This window comes from Globicephala melas, chromosome 3 (genome assembly GCF_963455315.2).
Source record: "Globicephala melas chromosome 3, mGloMel1.2, whole genome shotgun sequence".
Taxonomy (NCBI): Eukaryota; Metazoa; Chordata; class Mammalia; order Artiodactyla; family Delphinidae; genus Globicephala; species Globicephala melas.
In genome coordinates this window covers 148230254-148252065 of record NC_083316.1, presented here as the reverse complement: position 1 = coordinate 148252065, position 21812 = coordinate 148230254, and the positions used below count along the sequence as shown (strand labels likewise).

General features: G+C 39.9%; 1 protein-coding gene across 4 annotated transcripts in view; it reads right to left on the bottom strand.

The window, feature by feature from the left end:
* Positions 1-16641, bottom strand: part of CPEB4 (cytoplasmic polyadenylation element binding protein 4) — a 64323-nt gene extending 47682 nt beyond the window's left edge. For all 4 annotated transcript variants that reach the window (XM_030829899.2, XM_030829900.2, XM_060296617.1 and 1 more), the window contains exon 1: positions 14155-16641. In XM_030829899.2, the coding sequence (XP_030685759.1) occupies positions 14155-15279 (1125 nt within the window). In that variant the 5' untranslated portion in view covers positions 15280-16641. The remainder of the gene's footprint in view (positions 1-14154) is intronic.
* Positions 16642-21812: the final 5171 nt, after the last annotated feature.

The window sequence follows — 21812 nt, the reverse complement described above, 5'->3', positions numbered from 1 at the left end:
AAAGCTTATCATTCTTGATTTCTCCCTCACTGACTTTTTTCTGTCTATTTTAAGTATCTAATTTTACAAAAAGGACCAAAATGTAAATGTCTGTGTCATTAAGAAGTAGGTGGAGGGGTACAGACACAAATAAACCCAAGGAATAAGAACAGCACAAACAATGTTGGTTTTCCTGCCCAAGAACCAAAGTGACAAGTCAAGAGTGCTTTGATTTCTATATTTCATCCTTTGATTTTTCCTTTCTGGCTTGCTAATTGAGCCAAATATCAAAACCACTTACCTGTTTTCTAGAATCCATTTCCCAGAAAGTAAACTAACTATAAAATAGAAACCTTGTTAAGTGACAGCTCTTCTTGATTGAACTTGAGCTGATGATCAAAATATGAACATCAGCCTAAATCAGTGGAACCGAGCATTAGGCACTAGGAAGCCTGCAGTGTCATGTGAGCTTGGCATTTTCATCCTCTAGACCCTTTTCCTGATCCGAAAAAGGAAAGAGTTTGATTAGATCTCTAATATTCCTTTCCCACAAACAAAATACACTTGTATTCTAACTTTCCGATATCCTAAGATAGTCTGTGCTCTTTCAAGATTTGCAGTTTAAATTATGATGAGTATGGAAGGAATCAAAGATGTGAACAAGAATGACTGATCAAAGTTTATCACTTCTTGCCCACAAAAAGGTGTGGGGGGGTCAATGACTGATTAATAAGAAAATGAACTTTTATAGTCTTAAAAGGACAGTCACTGCGTTTTCATTATGCTAAACATAATGCAAAATAAGAAGCATTTTCCAAAAAACTTACTTAAAACAATTTATTGAAGGGGGATGTCCTGATTTCCAATAAAAGTTCAAAGACTCTGTTGTAAAACAAAAAAACACTCATCTGCTTCAACCCACTGCTGCCAGTTTCTCTTGGCAGACTACAGAAATAAAAAGCAGAAAAGCAGAGCTACCCTTTACTGAGCATCTACTGAGTACCTGACATTATTCTAGGCACTTTTTAAATACTGTCTTAATTAATGTTCAAACCTCCTTTTAAGTTAGATTGTATTATTCTCTCTTTTTTTTTTTTTTTTTTTTTTTTGCGGTACGCAGGCCTCTCACTGTCGTGGCCTCTCCCGTTGCAGAGCACAGGCTCCAGATGCACAGGCTCAGCGGCCATGCCTCAAGGGCCCAGCCGCTCCACGGCACGTGGGATCTTCCCGGACCGGGGCACGAACCCGTGTCCCCTGCATTGGCAGGCGGACTCTCAACCACTGCGCCACCGGGGAAGCCCTATTATTCTCATTTTAATGACAAAAACTAAGACTAGAGAAAATCCACAGTTTACTGCACAGACAGGTTACTGCCTAGTTCAGCAGCTTAGTCAGGATGCAAGCCCAAGTTTCACTCCAAAGCAAATGGGCTGCCTTGGGTAAAGTAATGGTCATGGCAGTCAAAAGACCACATTAGTTAAGATATATATTAGAATAAATGAGATACTCTGTCTGCCATAAGGGTCCTAGGGGCAGGAATGTGCTGGCTAGTACCTGGCAAACAGTAGGCACTCAAATATTACTCAATAAATGAAAGAAAGAACAAAAATTATGTATAAGAGTAATATAGGATAATGTCGGAGATACTAAAAACATAAGAAGAGATAAAGAAGCTTTATCTTCCTTCTTCCTGTTGAGATGACAGATAGATGTGGTCCACAAATTAAAGACCTAACACAAATGCATCTCTAGGTTAACTACGGCCAACCACAGGAGCAGAAGTGGTAGTAATAGCAATAATAATAGTACCAGCAGCTAACGTTTAACAAGCTCTAATGCTTTACATGCATATTCTCATTTATTCCTCACAAAAATCCTATACAATTAAGTGTTAAGTTATTATTCCATTTCACAGATGAAAAAAGTGAAGTTTAGCATGATTAAGTAACTTTACCAACATCAGGTAATGGAGAAGGCAGAATTTGAACCCAGGCCTTCTGACTCTAGAACATGCGAGCTTAATAATCATGAATGAAAATAAAAGACCATCAATTATTTTCAAGGCTCAGCAAAGCAAACTTGATTACGATGTGTAGACCTCTTTTATTTTGTAAAAATTAATTGTATTTAATATATTGAGTTGTAACTTGTTGGTTTCAGTTTCTGTCATCTCTACTTCACAGGACAATTTCTAAAGGAAAAACCACACAAGCCACTATGAAAATCAAAGTTGATAAAAATAACCTTCTGACAAAACAAATTAGTATTTCAAACAGCAGGATCTGTCCTTTTAATATACACCTGAATAATCCTGACTGCCACAGCAAAATAGGAAGACCTACGTAAGCAAAGAACTGATGACACGTCTTTTTATAACATCCCAGAGTAGCCACAAGAAGGACGTGAACCTGTTGGGTCTATTACAATCAGGATGAACAACCAGATTGCAATTATGCCACAAACCAAAATTATCATTTTTGTAGCTTTTAAAAAAAAAATCCAGATGGATAATGTAAGCCAGTGTTTCTCATACTTAAGAGTATATCAGAATCATCTGGAGGTCCTGTCAAAACAGACTACCGGGTCAACCCGCCAAGTTTCTCATTCAGTAGGTCTGGGTAGGGTCCAAGAATTCACATTTCTAACAAGTTTCTAAGTGAAGACAGGGGCCACACTTTGAGAACCACTGAGTTAAGCAATTCCATTCCACAGGTTAACTTCATTAGATACTTGGGGGTGTGAGTTGTAGCTTACATCCTGTTGACAGCTGTGATGCAGTCCAGCTTAAATATTCTACATCAACCATTCTAAGGTTTCCTTATGAAGAGAAAGGGCTTTGCTCTCAAAACCCAAATCAAAGCCCTCTCTTCCAAGCTCTAAGATGCATAAATTGGAAAAAAAATTACAATTCAGTTCAGTTTCAACAGAACAACCACCTTGACCACTCCACTAATTGTTCCTGTCTTCTTATACTTGAGTTAGTATGTTTTAGCATTACTAGACCTGGTCTAAAACACAAAATGTACTTAATTGAACGTGCCCACATTATTAAGAACCAAAGCCAAAATTCAGCTACTCCCTTTACTCATTGCCTTCCTATAAAGACATACATTACTGTGAGCATCACTTCTCAGACTGCTAGGTATCTGTATCAGCTTATGGAAGTTTCTCTTTCCGGCTTAAACTTTCCCTGGTGAAGAAGGGAAAGGAAAATATTTTGGTTTGAAAGGCAAAGTCTATGCCAGTGTATAGCTGCCAAAATAAATAGGAAGTCTGAGATGCCAGCACAGCCCATAATTAATCAAAGGTAACTCTGGGAGTTTTAATCCAAAATTTGCCAAAATGTAAATATTTTTCTTGGATTAAGTATTTAAGGCCACAGATACCAAAGGTTGGCAATATAGTCAGCTTTCAAGATTCCACTACCAGATGACCCTTCCATCCCTGTGCAGGCACAAGTCCCTTTTTCCCCATATCCCCCTAGAACACTGACAGCCCACATGATATTGACAAGTTCTGTTACAGCTACCCACCCCCTCTGCCACTGGACTGCGAGCTCCACTCACCTCCACAGCCACAGACTGTAGCAACTGTGCAGCATCCAGTAAGTCCCTCGTCATCGTTACCATCATCATTAAAGTGGCTAACATGTCCCTCCTGGCTCTGTGTTGTGTCTCAGATGAATGATGTATGATTTATGTACATTAGTTCCTCACAACCATCATGTAAAGTGGATACAATTATCACCCCCATTTTAGGCAAATGAGTTCTGAGAAGTTAACTACTTGCCCTCAAAGTCACGAAGTAAGTGGTGGAGTCTGACTTCAGAGCAGAAGCTCAGAGAAGTGGTCCATTTAAATGAGCTTTGTCATGACCTAGAAATTCCAATCTATCAACACCTGCAAGGTATGAAATCCTTCACTGTATACAGGGTCTGAATGCAGAGAACAAGTGTCAGAGGTTAAAGTGAAAGAGGTAATTACCTGAAGTAGGAGAAACCACATTTAATAGCATCTCATATTTCTTAGCAGGATCCCTCTTCAGTCAGTGCTTTCTCATTAGGACCGCTTTATAATGAGGCAGAGTCTTCCAGATCTTGGGCTACCAAGTGCTTCCTAATAGAATAATAAACTATAACAAAATGAATCAATGTCTTTGGGGTATTACCCTGACTGGATCAATAGCTCCATTTTCTTCCACATGAACTGATGAATCTGATCTCTCCAGAAAGCCTTTGAGAAAATTTTCTTTTATCCCACCTTCACTAAATAAACCACATTCAGGTTCACCATTAGAAATCCTTAAAGTGGTAAATATTTCTTGTCACCACTTGACTGTATTAAAAACACAACTTGGCATTCTAGACTTGATTAGTCAGTTCCTAAATCAATAGACCCCTTCCTCTTGTTAACTATTTGCTCATTTTCACCTTGCCTGGCAGAGGGAAATAATTAAAATCTAGTCCAAGACCTGCGTGTAAGTCACCACTTAGAAGACAACTGATCTTGACACTGCATTGTCTCTGAACCTTGATTTCATCATGGAAATAAGGATCCCACCTCCCTTATAAAACTGGGGTGCGGAGAAATGAGACAAGGTCCGCACCACACCCGCCAGCTAGGAGATCCTCTCAATAAACATTCCCTCTGCCCCTTCTCTTTCTGGTGAAATGGCAAAAGAGCCCGAAACTAACATATTAAATTAGGTATTGTTTGTATCTGAATAATTCAGCTGTTCTCTGCTATTTCCCATAGCTCACTTTCATAGAGAAACAAAAAAGGGGGAAAAAAAGATATTTCCTACCTAATAAGCTATTTGGGGCAAGAGGTCATTAGTTCAGGAAAGTGGGAAGAGCTACTAAAACTAGGCCCTAAGGAATGAAGTCATTTAGACCCTCTGGCCATTCCTCTATCTTTGGCTGCTTACTGGCAGTCAGCAGTCCTCTGCTATACATCTGCTGGGCCTGATCAGGGTCCGGAGTCAGCAGAGAGAACGGTCACCCAAATACACAATCTTTATTCTTAAACTGAGGCTTGTATCCTATAACCCATAACATCCATAATGTCTCTTCTCTTTCATGAGCCTTGACAGCAACGTCAAAAGGCAGCCTGTGCCCAGTGTCGGCCTCTGGGCCCTCACAGCTCCCCCCGCCACATCCTTAGCTCTCCAGTCTCCGGAGCAGAAGGCACTTCTCAACACGCAGGCACAGAGCAAGAGGTCACCAGACTGTACAGTTCACGAGGACGAGCATGTCTGCCTTGGTCATGTACTCCTAGCACACAGTCCATTGAAAGCATCAAACATTTGTGGGTTGAAAAACAGCAAGAGATGAAAAAAATGTGATGCAGTCCAAAGGCCTGCAAAAGACCCCAAACCTTTAAATTTCCCTTTGGAAAAACAAAAACACATTAACAAACAAAAACACAACCAAAACGCTCTCAGTCCTGTCCTGTTCTCTCTCCTTTTGGAGATCCTTCCCCCAAGTCCACAGAAGCCTGAACCCAGAAGAAGGCTGAAATGAAGAGAGGAAAACTGAACAATCTCCTCCCAAATTTGTGGTCATCAGCTGATGTTTTGGTGTCTTGTTGGATCTCTTTTTTTTTTTTTTTTTTTGACGGCCATGTGACCACCAGCACCCTTCTTGACCTAGAAGGGAGATGCGGCCAATAGTGGTTTCTTTAGAGATTAGCATCAGGTTGAGCAGTGAAACAGGCTGAGCAGGTACAACAGAAATGTGGGCCTTGCTTCAATTTCTCACTATCTTTCTTTAAAAAACAACTAGAAGATATTTTTGTATGTTTTTAAGGGGGGAAAAAAGACTATCTTTTAGAGACACATACTAAACCATTTACAGATGAAATGATACAATACCTGGGAAATGCTTCAAAATAACATGAAAGCAGGAAGAGACAGTTAGGAAGATGGATGAAAGAGGACTGTCCAGGAGCTGATCATTGTTGGAAGCCAGGTGACATGTATGTACATGGGAATTTGCTATACACTACTCTATTATTGAATATGTTTAAACTTTTCCATAATAAGAAATGAAAAAGACTTGGGGGGAAAAACTTTATCCAAAGAGGAAACAAACAAACAAACAAAAAAACCAGTTGGTCACTAAATTTTCCAGCAATGTTCAAGAAAATGGGAGCATCATCTGGGCTGACTCCCACTATTAAGTATTGAGTTTATTAAACAAAATTATAGTTCAGATTATAAAATTCTTCTTTAGAGTTAAACTCAAATTACCATATACCAGTTACACAATGGTTTTCACCTTTTAAGAATCTGTGCTATTTGCAAAATTTTGAATTAATATTTCTATTTGATGACTTTCTTATACCAACAGAATCTTTTGGAAGCCAAATATTAGGCATATTTCATTTTACTTCAAAAACACTGGACAAAAGAAATGTGAAAATGAAGGATCAGGAAAGTTGAGGAGCTTGCCTTAGGTCACACAGCTAGTAAGTGGCAGAGCCATCGTTGAAACTCAGATCAACTCAGATCTGACTTCCATATGATAATTAGGAGGTTTTTCTGAGTAGCAACTGTTCTTACATTGTTTGGTTCTTTTTAAGGTTCTTAGAGACAGTAAGGCTACAGCAGTTATTTTACTGACTAGCACCAGATGCATTCCTCAAAAACACCTGGGAAAACTATTATTAAAAGTATGTTGCATAACATTTAAATATAAATATGGCTTTAAAGTGTATAATACTGAGGAATTAACTATAACTTATTTTAGAGCTAAAAGCAAGCAATGACTGGGATATATCTGGTAAATATGCAGCAAATAGAAATTGCCCAATCTAAATACTCTACAATATGAAAAGTACTTCTTCAGCTTAAGACTTTAAACTTTAAAAATTCAGTTTGCAAACATGAGGGAGAACCTGTAAGTGACTGATGGAGTTTTTTTCCTTGACATGTAATGAGACCTAAATTCTGTGACCCACAGGCTAAAGTTTGCCTTTTGTAGTACCATTTTGTCACAGAACTTAAAAAAGCACATGTTGTGTACAGGTGTATATTTATAAATGTGACCATTAATAAAATATTTGGAACTGTCATTTACACTCTGTTTCTGTTATACCTAAAGTTGAACCTGTTAGTTTGCCTTTAAGTTTAAACAGCTCGTGGATTAAAATGAAATATAACTATTGGGCTAGTTGCTAATTTGTTTACAATGATAAAAAATGCATGTTCAGTATCATTCAAAGATTAGCACAGGTCAGAAATACATTATGAATCAAATCAAAACAATTTTTATGAGATATCTACCTATGCCTAGTCCATAACATAGCAGGTACTCAATAAATATATGCTAAATAAATTAATTAAAATATAAAAAACAGAACTTAATTCCAGGATAAAAGCTAAAATATATTCAATTCAAATCTATGGCACCTTTTCCTGTCTTTTAATGAACAAAATCATAAATTCTTCATTAAAGTATGGTCTCCTTCTAAGTGTCCATTGACAGATGAAGGGATAAAGAAGATGTGGCACATATATACAATGGAATATTACTCAGCCATAAAAAGAAATGAAATTGAGTTATTTGTAGTGAGGTGGATGGACCTAGAGTCTGTCTTACAGAGTGAAGTAAGTCAGAAAGAGAAAAACAAATACCGTATGCTAACACATATATGGAACCTAAAAAAAACAAAAAACAAAAAATGGTTCTGAAGAACCTGGGGGCAGGACAGGAATAAAGACGCAGATGTAGAGAATGGACTTGAGGACACAGGGAGGGGGAAGGGTAAGCTGGAACGAAGTGAGACTTATATATACTTATATATACTGCCAAATGTAAAACAGATAGCTAGAGGGAAGCAGCCGCGTAGCACAGGGAGATCAGCTTGGTGCTCTGTGACCACCTAGAGGGGTGGGATAGGGAGGGTGGGAGGGAGACGCAAGAGAGAGGAGATATGGGGATATATGTATATGTATAGCTGATTCACTTTGTTATAAAGCAGAAACTAACACACCATTGTAAAGCAATTATACTCCAATAAAGATGTTTAAAAAAAAGTACAGTCTCCTTTAATGTATACAAAAACAATCAAATGTTCTAAATTTCTTAAAAATAGGCAAAATCTTTCAAACTACTGAAAGATGCAGGCTGCCAATGCTAATAAATGTTTAGGTATATAAACAATTATTAAAACTTCTCTTCGGGCTTCCCTGGTGGTGCAGTGGTTGAGAGTCCGCCTGCCGATGCAGGGGACACGGGTTCGTGCCCCGGTCCGGGAAGATCCCACATGCCGCGGAGCGGCTAGGCCCGTGAGCCATGGCCGCTGAGCCTGCGTGTCCGGAGCCTGTGCTCCGCAACGGGAGAGCCCACGACAGTGAGAGGCCCGCGTACCGCAAAAAAAAAAAAAAAACTTCTCTTCAAGAAAACTGATAATTCTGCTAAATGTTTTATCTGTCCTGGGTTGCATCTAGCTTATTTAAAAGTAGTACTCTGAGAAGTGGAGCATATATGATAAGACAAGCAAAACTAAGGACTGCTCAAAATCTTTCATAGATACCCAAGCTTTTTGTAGTTATTTTAATTTCCTGATTTTACTCAATATTAGAGATTTTAATTTTATTTTAAACAAAAAAATGTAAGCTACCTAATACGGCCACATATTTAAAGTACCTTAGAATAACCCTTCACTGCCAGGTCTGTGTTCTCAAATTTAAGTGACTTGCTCAAGGTCACACAGCTAACTAGAGTTCAGATCAAACGTAAGTCTGTTTGGATCCAGGGCCTGTGCTTCAGTCTACTATATTTTTGGCCTCACACAATAGCCTTTCTCAGTAATTATCCAAGTGTTAGCTTCAGAAATTGATTAAAAATAGGATCTATATAGATCTTTTATCTTTCTATTGAGAATTTTCTGAAAACCTTAAAGTGTAACTCCTTCTGTTCCAATATTATACAATAGGATGAGAATCTACGCTAACTTTGAAGTAAAAAATTCTATACTGCTATAAATTTATCACGGTAAAAATATACTTTAATTTCCTCAAGAACAATTTTGTTTGAACAATTAAATACAAAATGACTTTTGTCAGGAAAAATTAAAATGAATGCTCATGTTACAAGCTCCCTGCCTTAAATAGAAATATATTATCTCATCTGTGATGGGACCAAAAACTGAGGTAAAATATAGTGCTGAAAAAATGTGATAATGGAACCTCAAGCTTATTTTCCTTAATAGAAAGAGCAAAAAAGTCGTAAGGAAAATAGATTTAGACTGTAAAATTCAAAATAGGCATATGTTAACTTTAAGACTACTTTTCCATTTCTTTCTCGTGAACACCAACAAAAATTATTCTCAAAAGCATAAACTCATGAACTAAATAACATCTTTCTAGTTGCAACTAGCAACAAGCACATTCACTAGGCTTGCAATAACCAGGTTTTTCCTGAAAGATGTTGGAACAGTGTGTTGATCATATTCCATGGCTTCCCTGAAGACACATCAAAAAATAATCAAAAAACTACCCTGCCCAAGTTTCAATTCCATCAGAAAAGCAATTAAACCTAGTTAAAAGGCTTTCTACAAAAAGGTGTAAAATGGTATCTGGTAAGCTTTTCCCAAACTTTTCCAATATTTCAATTCTGCTGGAACCAGAACCATCCAACCCATACCTTACAGTTAAAAAAAATTACTTTCCCATCTTCTAATATAGATTAATACAAAGTCAAAGAAAATGTTTCCTATATCCCTTGGGACTATATGAGAAAACAAAAAATGTAACAACGTTGCACTTTAGGTAATTTTAATATTGATAATTCACCATGACTTTCAGACCCGAAGCGATGCAGTAACTTTCTGTTTTCAGATATAAGATGCCATATATAATTTTGAGGATCAATAAACTGAAAACACAAGGAGAGTTATTAAAGTAACATAAATTATTTGCCTGGTTAAGACAACTTAACAAATCCATGGTGACCAAGTAAGAGCAAATGGGCTCCAAATCCTAAAATGTCTCCCTATCAATCAAGTTTTAGGATCATCTTTGTAAGAGATTTTGTCTCCCCCCTTTCCTTTTTCTTTTCTTTTTTTTTTTTTTCTTTTTGGTCTTCTTCTTGGTTCTTAGCTAATGGAGATGGGGGCATAACTGAGCTGAATATAAGAGAGTACTAGGATATATAGCATACAATTCTCCTTTACATTCCTGTAAGGACAGAAGATCTAGGCACCCCTCCAAAGAACTGCTATATTCAAATTAATTACTGGCAGGTGCCCCAATATATTATTTGGTTTGGACATCAGGATTCCAGGATGTGTTTGGCAGGATGGGTAGGATTTTCCTCCCCTTAATGTAAGGGTCAAATCATGCCTTTAGTCACATAAACATGGCCCTTGTTTCTTCATTTTGAAATTAAGACAATAAAACTAAGCCTCATAGGGTTGAGAAATCCTATACATGAAGTGAGATAACATATGTGAAAGCACGTAGCTCAGTACCTAGTACATAGTACGTACTAAAATCAAACAAAAAAATATTGATTTGAATATTATTTGTTTAATATTTTAAAGTTGACAAATAAATATATTCTATTATTTTCCACTTTTCAAAACTTTATAATCAGCTTTTAATTATCAGGTATCAATGATTCACTGTAAAAATTTTTCTCTCATCTTACACGTTTCCGGGAGGCATTTACCGCTGCCCCCATCTGTAACATGTCTATGTGAAAAGACACTGTAGTATAATGGTTAAAAGCCAAATCTCATGTGTGAATAGTAATAATAACAATAATAATTTCTACTTCATAGGATTGTTGAATGAAGTAAATGAGTTAATACATGTAAAACACTTAGACTATCAAAGGCATGTTAGCTATTATTAAATACATATTAGTTTAGTTGTATCTGAAAACTGGATTTCAGGCATGTTATCTGCATCCACATAATGAAAACTTTAAGCTAAGCAAAAATAACTTAGAAACAAATTTTAATACAAAGAAAATCCCAAAATATAATGCCTGTCATATCAGTTATTTAGAGAATTATTCACATATTTGGAACCTTTGCTCCTGCTCCACAAACATGGGTAAAAGAGAAGGTTAAGATTGGCCCCCAAAATTAATTTAAAATGTCATCATGAATTTTAATTCACTGTATGTACCCAAACCTAAATTAAACAAATGTAAAAACCATTCTGATTCATTTCAAATTAAAATAAACACTGCCCAGTATTAGTTACATTTCAGGTAAATTATTTCCTTTTAATATAATAATTCCATGCTAGCCTTTGATTGAATGCCAATATTATAATATAGCCATGTAAATTCTCTCCTGTAATTTCTGTGGTAAATTTTAAGATCTCTCTATAACACCTAAGGAATGCTTTCTAAAAGCAACGGAAATTGAATTACTAATCTATAAAATGTCTTTCCTAAAATTAATAGTGTTTAAGGCAATAAATTTAAATAAGATAGCAGTGTTCAGAAAAAAGTATGGACTGTGATTGCAGCAGTTTAAATTTCACAGTAGCTTGCTTTAGAATCATAAGGAACTTAGGAATCACCTAGGTCACCACCACCCCCAATTTTATGAAGAAACTGAGGTCCCCAAATGCTATGACACTGACAGGGCCAAGACCACAACCTAGGTGTCTGGGCTCCCAGTCAAATAAATGTTTCTTCAAATCTTTTCATATCAGATTTAACCAAGTAATTCATATCAACTCAAAACAGTATTTTTTGCCAAAAAATTATTCAAAAGAATAATTCTCTAAAACACACACACACAGAACTGCATTCATTTAAGTAAGCACCACGGTACTCAGTTTACTAACTTCTTATATTTTCAAAACCCTATTAGGAATTTCTTGTCATAAAGATTCTTTTCAAATCACTTATTTTTATTGTGACTTACAACTCAACCCAATGCTTGCTCTCAGCTCCCCATCTCCCAACCTCTCTCTTTCTCTCTCTTCACTCTCTCACACACAGAAATATACACACTCTCCTAAAAATGGTGGGGATGGTGAACAGAAAGCAACAACTTAGTTTCTAATCCTACCAAATTTCAGCCAGGTATATTGACTCATCCATTTTCCATTCTCAGCATAACAGACAACAATTCTAAGGGAAGAGTTAGTTTCTAACAGTATCTTTTAGTATCAATCTTAGTCTACTATTATTTCATACACCAGCTTAATCTCTAAGAAACCATCTGATTAAAAAAATTTCACATGTTAAACACATCCCATTAGCTCCATAAAAATATTAATAATGTGCATATACATATAGTTTATACATTTTCTGAAATTTTTATTTTTCCCAAAGCAAACCTTTATCAAAAGTCAGTAAACTGAGAATGGAAAACAAACTATGAGGTCACATAAATTCATTCTGTCACTTTATAAGTAGCAAAATAGAAAAGAAAAGTATTTTTAATTCTGAGCCAATCTTAACCCAGTTAAAATGTTGAGAATGCCGTCTTAGATTTTTTCAATTAGGAATATATAAATAATTCATAAAAGTTACCTTTGCATTAAATTTCCCTTAAATTTATGTTCAAAGGAATATCAAAACCAACTTTTTAAAAACAGACTTCATGGATTGCCAATGTCTTCAACAGCCTTTCACCTGACCACTAAAGCATGATAATTGCTCTCTTCAGTTTGAGTAAAAACCCGTTCTAAAAACAAAAGCCAACAGCTTTTTTTATACCTGGGCAAAAAAATTATTGAAAAAAAATTTTTTTAACTAGATTTCACCAAATATTTTAAGATACATCCTAATCATTATACCTGAATCCTTAGAGAAGGTATATTTAATTCCTTGGAATGACACAGGGTTCTCTTAGCAAACTTCCCCTCCCTCTGAGCAAATTATTAATTAAAACAGATAATTCTACTTGTGTTGACATCATATATGGAGACATTGCAATTATTTTGAAATCTGTCTGAGCCTTTGCCGAAAGATCTCTACAATAACCCTCTAGATATAGCACATGTGTATGCCTACACATGTATGTAGCATTTTTTAATCCTTGCTTTTTAACCTAGAGTTTGTACTCTTATCAGCTGTGTGCTCTTGGGCAAGTTATTATATCTTGCTGATACTCAATTTTCTCATCTCTAAAATGGGGATAATAACAGAACTTATCTTGTGGGGTTTGTTCTGAGGACTGATTCAATGTTAGCTTAAAACCCATATAAATTTCCTAAACACATATAAATGATCATACCCCCAAAGTATACAAATTTAGTGGGGCATCTGACGTTCAGTTAACTATGAAATTCCCTTTATCCTATGTCTATCAACTAGACTGGCTGCTCATTAATTAAAAAACATGAAACAATGTGACTCTTGCAGAATAAGGATACACTGGTGGCAAGAAAGACAAGTGATCTTTGCCTGGGTCTATTTTTAGGAATGGTTTAATTATCTACACCCCCAGTGTTAACACGGGAAAATAAACAAATGGGTGAAAGGCATCATAAAAGACTCACTCTGAGATCAACAGTTTCATAGTATGCAAAAATAATTGGGTAATTGGGGATGAAGAAAATATTTAGATCATTTCTCTAGCAGTCCTTACTGACACAAGGCAGGCCAGAATTTGCAAAAAGGTTTAACAGGAATTGCCGAATTGATGAATTCAAACTGTTCAGACCGCAGGGTTCAGAGAGGTTTCAGGTTTAAAATATAACCAGTGAGAAAACTATAATTCAATAGCTGGTTTTCAGTGAATCACTACCTTACAGCGGACAAAAATTAATTTGCGAGGTTATATAGTTATGCAAACGGGTAGAAAATGCTCATCAGTTTCCACAATGAAATATATTTATATCTACATTATTTATTCTCACTTAAATAAGTAGGGGAAAACCAACCACGATTCTCTTGTCAGGCTAGAAAGGTATTATAGTTAATAATCATGACATCACTAGCTACCTGGTATTCATAATTATGATAATTTATACGATCATCTAGGGGAAGATAACAATTAGAAATTTACCAAAAAAAAAGCTGAATATTTTGTTCCAAATTATACTCCTCTCCTGCCAAAATCATGTCTGGTAATTAACTCATTTTCTAAGAAGAGCTCTGATATGAATACAGACAATTCAAACTCTCTTCGTTACATAGATATTACACCCTGCCGTTTCCTTATTTCATCTTAATCTATTAATGGAACATAATCTTACCGGAAAAGGAAAAATGTTGTCAGCCCTGTTCAAGCTATCTTCCATCCAGGATTTAGGAGCAAAGGCAGAGCTGGGGCGAGCGTACTTCTGGAGCTGAATATGATTGCTTGCAAAATTTTTCTTCAAAGGCGAGATGGAGTTCAGGGGCGTTATTCCTCCATTCAGCCCTCTGCGGTGATCTCGGCCTTGGGAACCTCCCCAGCCACCATATCCACCACCTCCTGGGCTCCAGGAAGAAGACGGTGTAGGAGAGGGGCTCTGGTAGCTGCTCCATGGAGAGGGGGGCTTGTTAAGATTATTCGCCAAATGAGGCAGCTGGTTAAAAGCAGCATTTCTATGTGTGAAAGGTGGGGGATGGGGACTGGCAGGAGACCTCCTTTGCTGCTGATGCTGGCTGTGATGATGCTGGAAATGAGGGTGATGGGGGTGGTGCTGTGAGAGAGGCCCGATCTGAGGAGAGAAACTGCCTCCAAACCCAGGGCTGACATGATGGGGAAAATTTTGAAACAACAGAGCACCGTTATTAGCCGAAGCAGCCGGGACCCCTCCCTGGTGAAAGAAACTTGCATCTTCATTGATGATTGTAGAGGAAGAAGGCGCTATCGCTGCTGACCAGTTACTGAAACCAGTAAGAGACGACGCGCTAGATGTCAAGGGTTGGGTTGAAGTACCTAGCCCCGTGGCTTCTTGATAATCAAACCCTGTCAACACTGGTGATTCGATTCTTATTTTCTCCTTCCCGTTGCCGTTTTCTGAAGAATTGTCCCCTTGATTTTCTTCAGATTTTGCCTTCTCAGTTTCAGGCAGTATTCCAGCTTCCTGACCTGGACTGGGGGAGAGCTGCTGCTTTTCTAAAGGGTCTTGCTGTTCCTGTTGCTGATTTTTTGCCTTTTCTGATCCCAAGATCTCATCCTGAATGTTATGGGTAGCCGGGGCAGGAAAGAGCCAAGCTGACCCGGCACTGCTGCCATTGGCAGCTGTGTTATTATTTATAAAAGCAGCGGGGCTGGGGGTGGCATTTTGGTGATGGTGTGGAGGCTGCAGATGTGGATGGAATCTGACTGGAAAAGCAGATTTATTCCCAGTATTGCTTTGCACTAGCACTCCAAACCCGTAATCCCCCATTTATTATTTTTAGGCTCAGAATCTTATGATAAAAAAAAACAACAACCTGATGTCTCACGCCTTTGTATCCTCTACCCCAAATTTAAGTTGTTTGTTTGAAATGTCTTATTTTTAGCTAGCTCAAAGATCGCAGCTTATCACCCTAAATTAGTTCAGATTTGGAATTCTGGTCTCTGAAAGAAAAAAACTAAAAAAAAAAAAAAATGTCTTAAAACATTGACATGAATCCAACTTATTCTAGGAGGGAATAAAAACGAAGAGGGTAAAAATCAAGTCTTTGGTTAGTAAAATAGGCGCTTTCTTTTTCCAAAGGAAAACGTACATGAATGACAAAAACACAGCTTCTCAAGCATCTATGGATGTAGAAGAATAAGCATTGCGCGGAGTAAAAATATATATATATATAATTTAAGAATCACATATGGTCTTCTTCAGCAGTTTAGATTCACTCACATAAAAATTAGAATAGGGCTAAGGGAAGAATACGTTCTTTTCTTGGCAGCTTGGTTAAAAAAAATCAGGAATAATTTAAGAACATTATATATTATATATTTATATATATAGATTATATTAGGTTATTTGGGGTGGGAGGCGAATTCCTGGTTGCGGGAGAGGAAATCAGCATTGACTAATGGAAAGATGATTGCAGGGAAGTTTCTGCTGTTCCTGGTCCTGTTTCTGATCTTTCACGGGGTGCAGTTTTGGCCTCTGGGGCTGTTCCTGAAGCTCTGGGTGCAGATCTTGCTGCGGTCGCTGTTCCTGGGGCTCCCCCCGGCCTCCTCTCCCCCATGAAATGGGTTGGAAACACCCGTTTCTCCCTCTTGGGGGTGTCGCGATCAGGACGTATTAGAGAGACTCGACGAGGACAAGCTGGCGGCCCCGGGGTGCGGGGACCAAGGGGTCGACCTGGAAGGTCCTGCGGTTTCGGCCTCTACCCCTCTCTGCGGCTCCGGGGTTTTTTTCCCTCATGGGACCCAGGGGCGGTTTGTTCAGTTCTCTCAGTTCGATTCTCCGCAGGGGGGAAAAAAGAGGAAAAATAGGAAAACCCCACCAGCGTAGTTACTCTAAAAGACAAGGGCCTTCCCCCCTTTGCTCGCTCTCTCTCTTTTTTCCCCCAGATTTTTTTAAAAACTGTAATTTAGAAGGCTTTTGTTTCTCCTCACGGTTGCTGGGCCGTCGTCGCCGCCGCCGTCGCTTTACCCCGGTCCCGCAGTCCCCGCTGTCGTAGTTGCGGACTCCGCCTGGCTCTTCTTCTCTCCTCCTTCCTCCTCTGCTGTCGCCGCTGCCGCCGCCGCCGCCGCCGCTGCCACCGCCTCCCGGTGCCCGGGTTCAGCAGCCGCGGCTGAGTCCCTCTCCTTAGGACCGAGCCGAGTGAAATGACAACCAGCTGGAAAGACCGAGAGACACTTCCGGTTCGAAGAGGGAGGGGTGGGTTAGGGCAGACACCCCGCCCACCTGCCGAAAAGCCAATCAGCTGCTATAATTCAGATTAGGCCACACCCCTCGGCTCAGGCGCCCTCCCAGGAAGGTCGAAAAGTTATCTCGAGAGACGCCCCTTCCGTCTGCGCCTCGCCCAGTGAGGCCTGGCGCCTGGAACCCGCTCCCCCGACCCAGAGTGAGCGCAACTGGTCGCCATCTTTAGTGTGGGCAAAGGGCTCCTGCGCTGTTTATCTCGCCTAACCACGCTCTGCAAGAGGAGTATAGCGGGACGCGTGGAAGAGAACGGATTCCTCTAGCACTGCGGTAAAGAGTCCAGGTGTGGGAGATCGGTGGCGCAACCCCTGAAACCGCGGATGAACGGGAGGACTGCCCATAGTAAACGTGGTTCCCCAGGCATCACGTGCTTTGACCGGAGCTCCTCCCTAGAGGGATCTGGAAGAGGAGGCGGGTTTTCCCGGCAGCTGTGCGGTGCCTGGAGTTGCGTATGTCCTTGTCCTGAATGTAGACCTCACGCGGGACTCTCCTTTCACCTTCCATTCCCCCACCCCCACTCCTCCTGCTTAGTTTAGGCTCCCGTCTGGTGCAGTCTCAGGCACAAAGATACAGCTGCTGTAAACGTCTGTGGCTGAGCCCTCATCCCCATCCGGCTCTAGTGCACCCTTCTCGCTTACTAGAGGGACATTTCCAAAACGAAAAGCTTGTTAGGGTCCTCACCTGCTCAGACCTCTCTGCGACTGCCCACTACCTCCTTGAAAAAGACCAAACTTTTTAGTCTGGTGTTCAAGGCTTTTCCACTCTGGGGGCAGTATATCTTAACACCTCGTCTCCCTCCAACCGCCCCACACCAAGGTGCTCCAAATACAATCTCAGCGCCTTTTAGCCTTCCCTTTCCTCACTTCTCCACCTGGTAAACTCCTATTTAGTTTTAGGAATCGGTTCAAAAGCTGCCAACTCTGTCTTCCGAGCTCCCTCTTACGAACATCCATGGCCCAGTGTACATCTCATGCTTCTTTATCACCCTCTATTGTAATGGTTGCTTATGTCTCCTGGATCTGTGGTCAACTGTGGGCTCTTTGAGGAGGGAATCTTGTAGATAGGAGTCATCAGTGAATGAATGCTGAAGAAATGAGTGAACAAACCAACTACAATGAAATCTTTCCTGAATGACAGTCCCTTTTCCAAATCTGAATAATTTCATTCCTTATGCCATTTGGTTTGGGACTCACATCTCTCAAACTTTAATCATTTAGGTTGTTCATTTGCTGCTCAAGGGCTCCATGTCTTGTTCATATTTGTACGTTCTCACCACTACGACCACCATCAGGACCTAGATTAATGCCTTGCTCTCAGCACTCGCTCTAAAGATGTTGAATAAGTGAGTGTTTTCCTTTAGTAGAAAACGAGAAATGAAAAGAAATCAGAGGAGAGCCACGGGTGACTATGGCAAGAGTCGGGAATAAAAAAGGGAGAGATCAAAGACTTTTAAGAAGAATCTCATGAAAAAAGGTGGCTTCCATTTCATTTCCCTAGCCTTTCTTCAATGACCCCAACTTCTGCTGTTTAAGTTTGTCAATCCTCCCATACTTCCATGTAGAACACCTGTTTGGGACCTTAATCGGTGATTTTTTGGTCTTTTCGTTGTGCCATGAACATGAGTCTTGTCTCTGTAACTCTACTTTGAGTTCCTTAAGTGTTAGGGATTGGGTCTGATTCTGCTGTTTATTCCCCACAACTGGACATACCTTGAGACTTAGCTGGTTCAGTTAGGTGTCACTTCCTCCAAAATGAGTTCCCTGACTGCTCCTTTTTGTAGCATCTTACAGATTCCTCTCATTTACTCACTGCTGGTTGTCAGTGAGTTAGTTTTTTCAAGAGCAGAGCTTGTGTCTGATTTATCTGTGTGTCCCCAGTGGCCATCAGAGGGTCTGGCACAGAGCAGACTCAGGACATGTTTATCGAATGAATGAATGAATGAATCTTCAATGTCCAGTAGATGGTTGAGAGTCTTTTGGGGCTGCCAATTCTTAGTGACTAAACTGGCTGCCATATTTGAAGGAAAGAGGGCTATCTTTAGAACCAAACAGGTAATTTGAATTCCAGATCTGCTACGTCCTAGTTGTAGAGCTCTGGGCATCACCACTACAAGACCCTGGTTCCTCATAGATAAAATGTGAATGATATTCCTCCCTGGCTAGGAGGTGGTAAATTACATGAGATACAAGTGAAGTGCTGGGCTCATAAGAGGTTTTCAAAAATGTCAGTTCCTTATTAACATATGAAGCGCAGAGAACCACTTCTCAAGTGCCTTTTGCCTAGAAGCTGCATGCATGAGTGAATCCAGGAACCTATGTTGGTTTGTAGAGGGAGGAGACACACCAGAGCCATAGTCAGGGTGCTGCTAGGTCAGCCTGATCTTTTAAGGCTAAATCAAGCATGGGCAGTAGGTTTGGGCTGGGCTGAAGCTAAAATGATCTCTGCAGACATCAGGTTCCTGGCTAGGGATTAGGAGCATGGGAGAAGGAAGTGGGAAGCAATTCTTTTGAGTCAGTTGCCTACTCAGAAACCCAGGATACCCAGCTCAGGGCTGCCCTCCTTGAAAACATTCTGGCCTCAGAAACTGTCCCAGGTAACCATGACAACAATTCAGCAGCTCTATTTAGGATTTCCAAAGAGATCAACAGTTGCAGATGAGTGCTGGCTTGAACACTTTGCTGGCAGAAGAGAGCACCTCCCATGAAACATGCTCACTGGTAAGCCTCCAGGTTGCAGAGAAAGCAAGCTCTCCCTGGACATTAAGGTGCTACCAGATTTCTTTTTTTTAATTAAAAAGATTTTTTTAAAAACCCTCCCTCACTGTCCATTAAGGGCTGACACACCTTCAGAAAAGTTGTAAGCTAGTGAATGGACCCTGCTGGCTACAGCCCAGCCCCCTCTGGGGTTTAAGGTCAACCACACCCCAAAGTCGGAGCCTCCCAGGAAGCAGGGCCCTATTATTTCCTTCATCGGCCTCTCTTAAAGCTTGGCAGGCGATATAAATCTCACCTCATAATCACACAGAGTGAACTCTTCCCCACGCTAGCTAATGTCCTCCACCACTGCTCTTGAAGCACACACTGTCTTCTCCCAACAGCACACACCCAAGCTCCCCAGGGGCCTGTCTAATGACTTTAGCAATCAGGGCCACCACCCATCGTTGCCCAGGTTGTGCACTGTGCAACTCCATAAGGCACCACAGACTATGATGTGAATACCCATCCCCCTGTTGCACAATGCAGTGGCCCTGCTTTGGTTCATTTCCATGAGACACCGAGGCACGTTATGGAAATATGACACTCATACACAAAGCCACCAGATACTACCATAAATTACATGAACAAATGCTCATCACATGGAGAAATATGTAAAGCAGTTGATCTTTTTAGATTTGGTGGCCCAGGAGCTTTCTCTAATGGAACTGAAGGACACCGTGTCCTTGGTGTTGTTTTGGGTAGGGAGCTGTAGTGAGAAGACAAGTCCGGGCAAGTATATGGTCCAGTCCCCTAAGAGATTAATACCCAGCAGTTATTTTGCTTAGCAGCGTTAATAAGGATTCTAACATAGTAGAGGAATATATATGTTACTGAAAAGAAAAACATATAATATTAATATTCAAAAGCAGGTCTTGTGAAGGTAGGGGAAGAGGGAAGGATGGAATTACTTATGCAATATCCTCTTTTCCAAAACTACTTGAAAGCTCACTACCAGAAGGCAAGACAGACAGAAAGAGAACCACGTCCTGAAGGCAGGTTTTGTTAAACCCACCTCTGATCTTCACCCTGTTTCAGTGTTGGAAAGCAGGCACATTTACTTAGAAAGCACCATTGGTTTTTTTACAGTTAATTGCTGGGTTACATTTTCTCCTTTTGTTTGTTGTTTTATAACCTGCAAAAGCCCTCTGCATTTTAAATACTGTTTTCTTCCTGCTTTCCCACTTAAGGTGTTGTCATTAACATGGAGTCCATAGTTAACAATCCATTTTGGTGGGGAGCGGTGAAGTCAGTTCTTCCAACGCAATGTCACTGAACAAAAGGTTTGGAAAGGTCCAGGACAGAGACGCGCTTCACTTGATTTCGCCATATCCCGGCCAAGATTTAGGTGAGCTGGAATGGAGGGTTGACCTTCCAAACTGTGACATGTATCCCATGGGATGACTTGGATTCTTTTGTGGTTCCAGCCACATATGTGGATGGGCTGTTGACCTAGATTACCCCTGGCTGTTTTGATTGGACACACTTCACTTCCCTGTATCAAAACCATGGCCAGGCTGCCAAACAGCCACCATCTCACACTCTGTGGCTAGACTAGAGGATCTTCACCTACGATGCTGGAAAAAGAAGAGCTTTTTGGAGCTCACAGGGAAGCTGCAGAGTCCAGAGATCAGAGATCTGGGAGTCAGAGACCAAAATTTTAGCCCCAACATAGCCTTGAGCTCACAGGCACTGGTCCAGTTTGTCCAATGATTTCCTTTCAGCCAGAATTTTTACTGCCAAAGGAGTTTCACTTTGGAACCCGTAAGCAATAAAGTTTCAGAGAAAGTCATCTATATAAAAAAACACTAAAGATGGTCCTTTCCTTTTATGTCCAAATTTCTTGCTCCCCTATTCTTGGAGTATATGTATGTGTATATATATATATAACTAAAGAACAATTATAAGAGTTGATTCGTAAGCATCCAACCTCAAACTTTAGCATGCAGTCCCCATGGGAGCCCATCAAATGCAAATTCCCAGGCCCTGCCCCCACGATATTCTGATTGTTTTCTCATAGTATTTTCTCATAAAGTTATAAGGTACTAAAGATTTTCTCATAATAATGCAAAAGCACAGAAAATCCAAATGAAGCATGCCTAAAAGAAGTGTCTTTCTCACATGAAAGAAGTTTGCAAGAGTCCATATAGCGCTGGTGGGGTAGTTTCAAGAAGTCATCAGAAACCAGGGTTCCTTTCATTTCATTGCTTTTCCCTCCTCAGAATTCAGCTTCTACCTAGGATCTAAGATAGTTGATCTAGCTCCAGCTATCACGTCTGTATTTCAGACCAAAGGAAATAGAAGAAG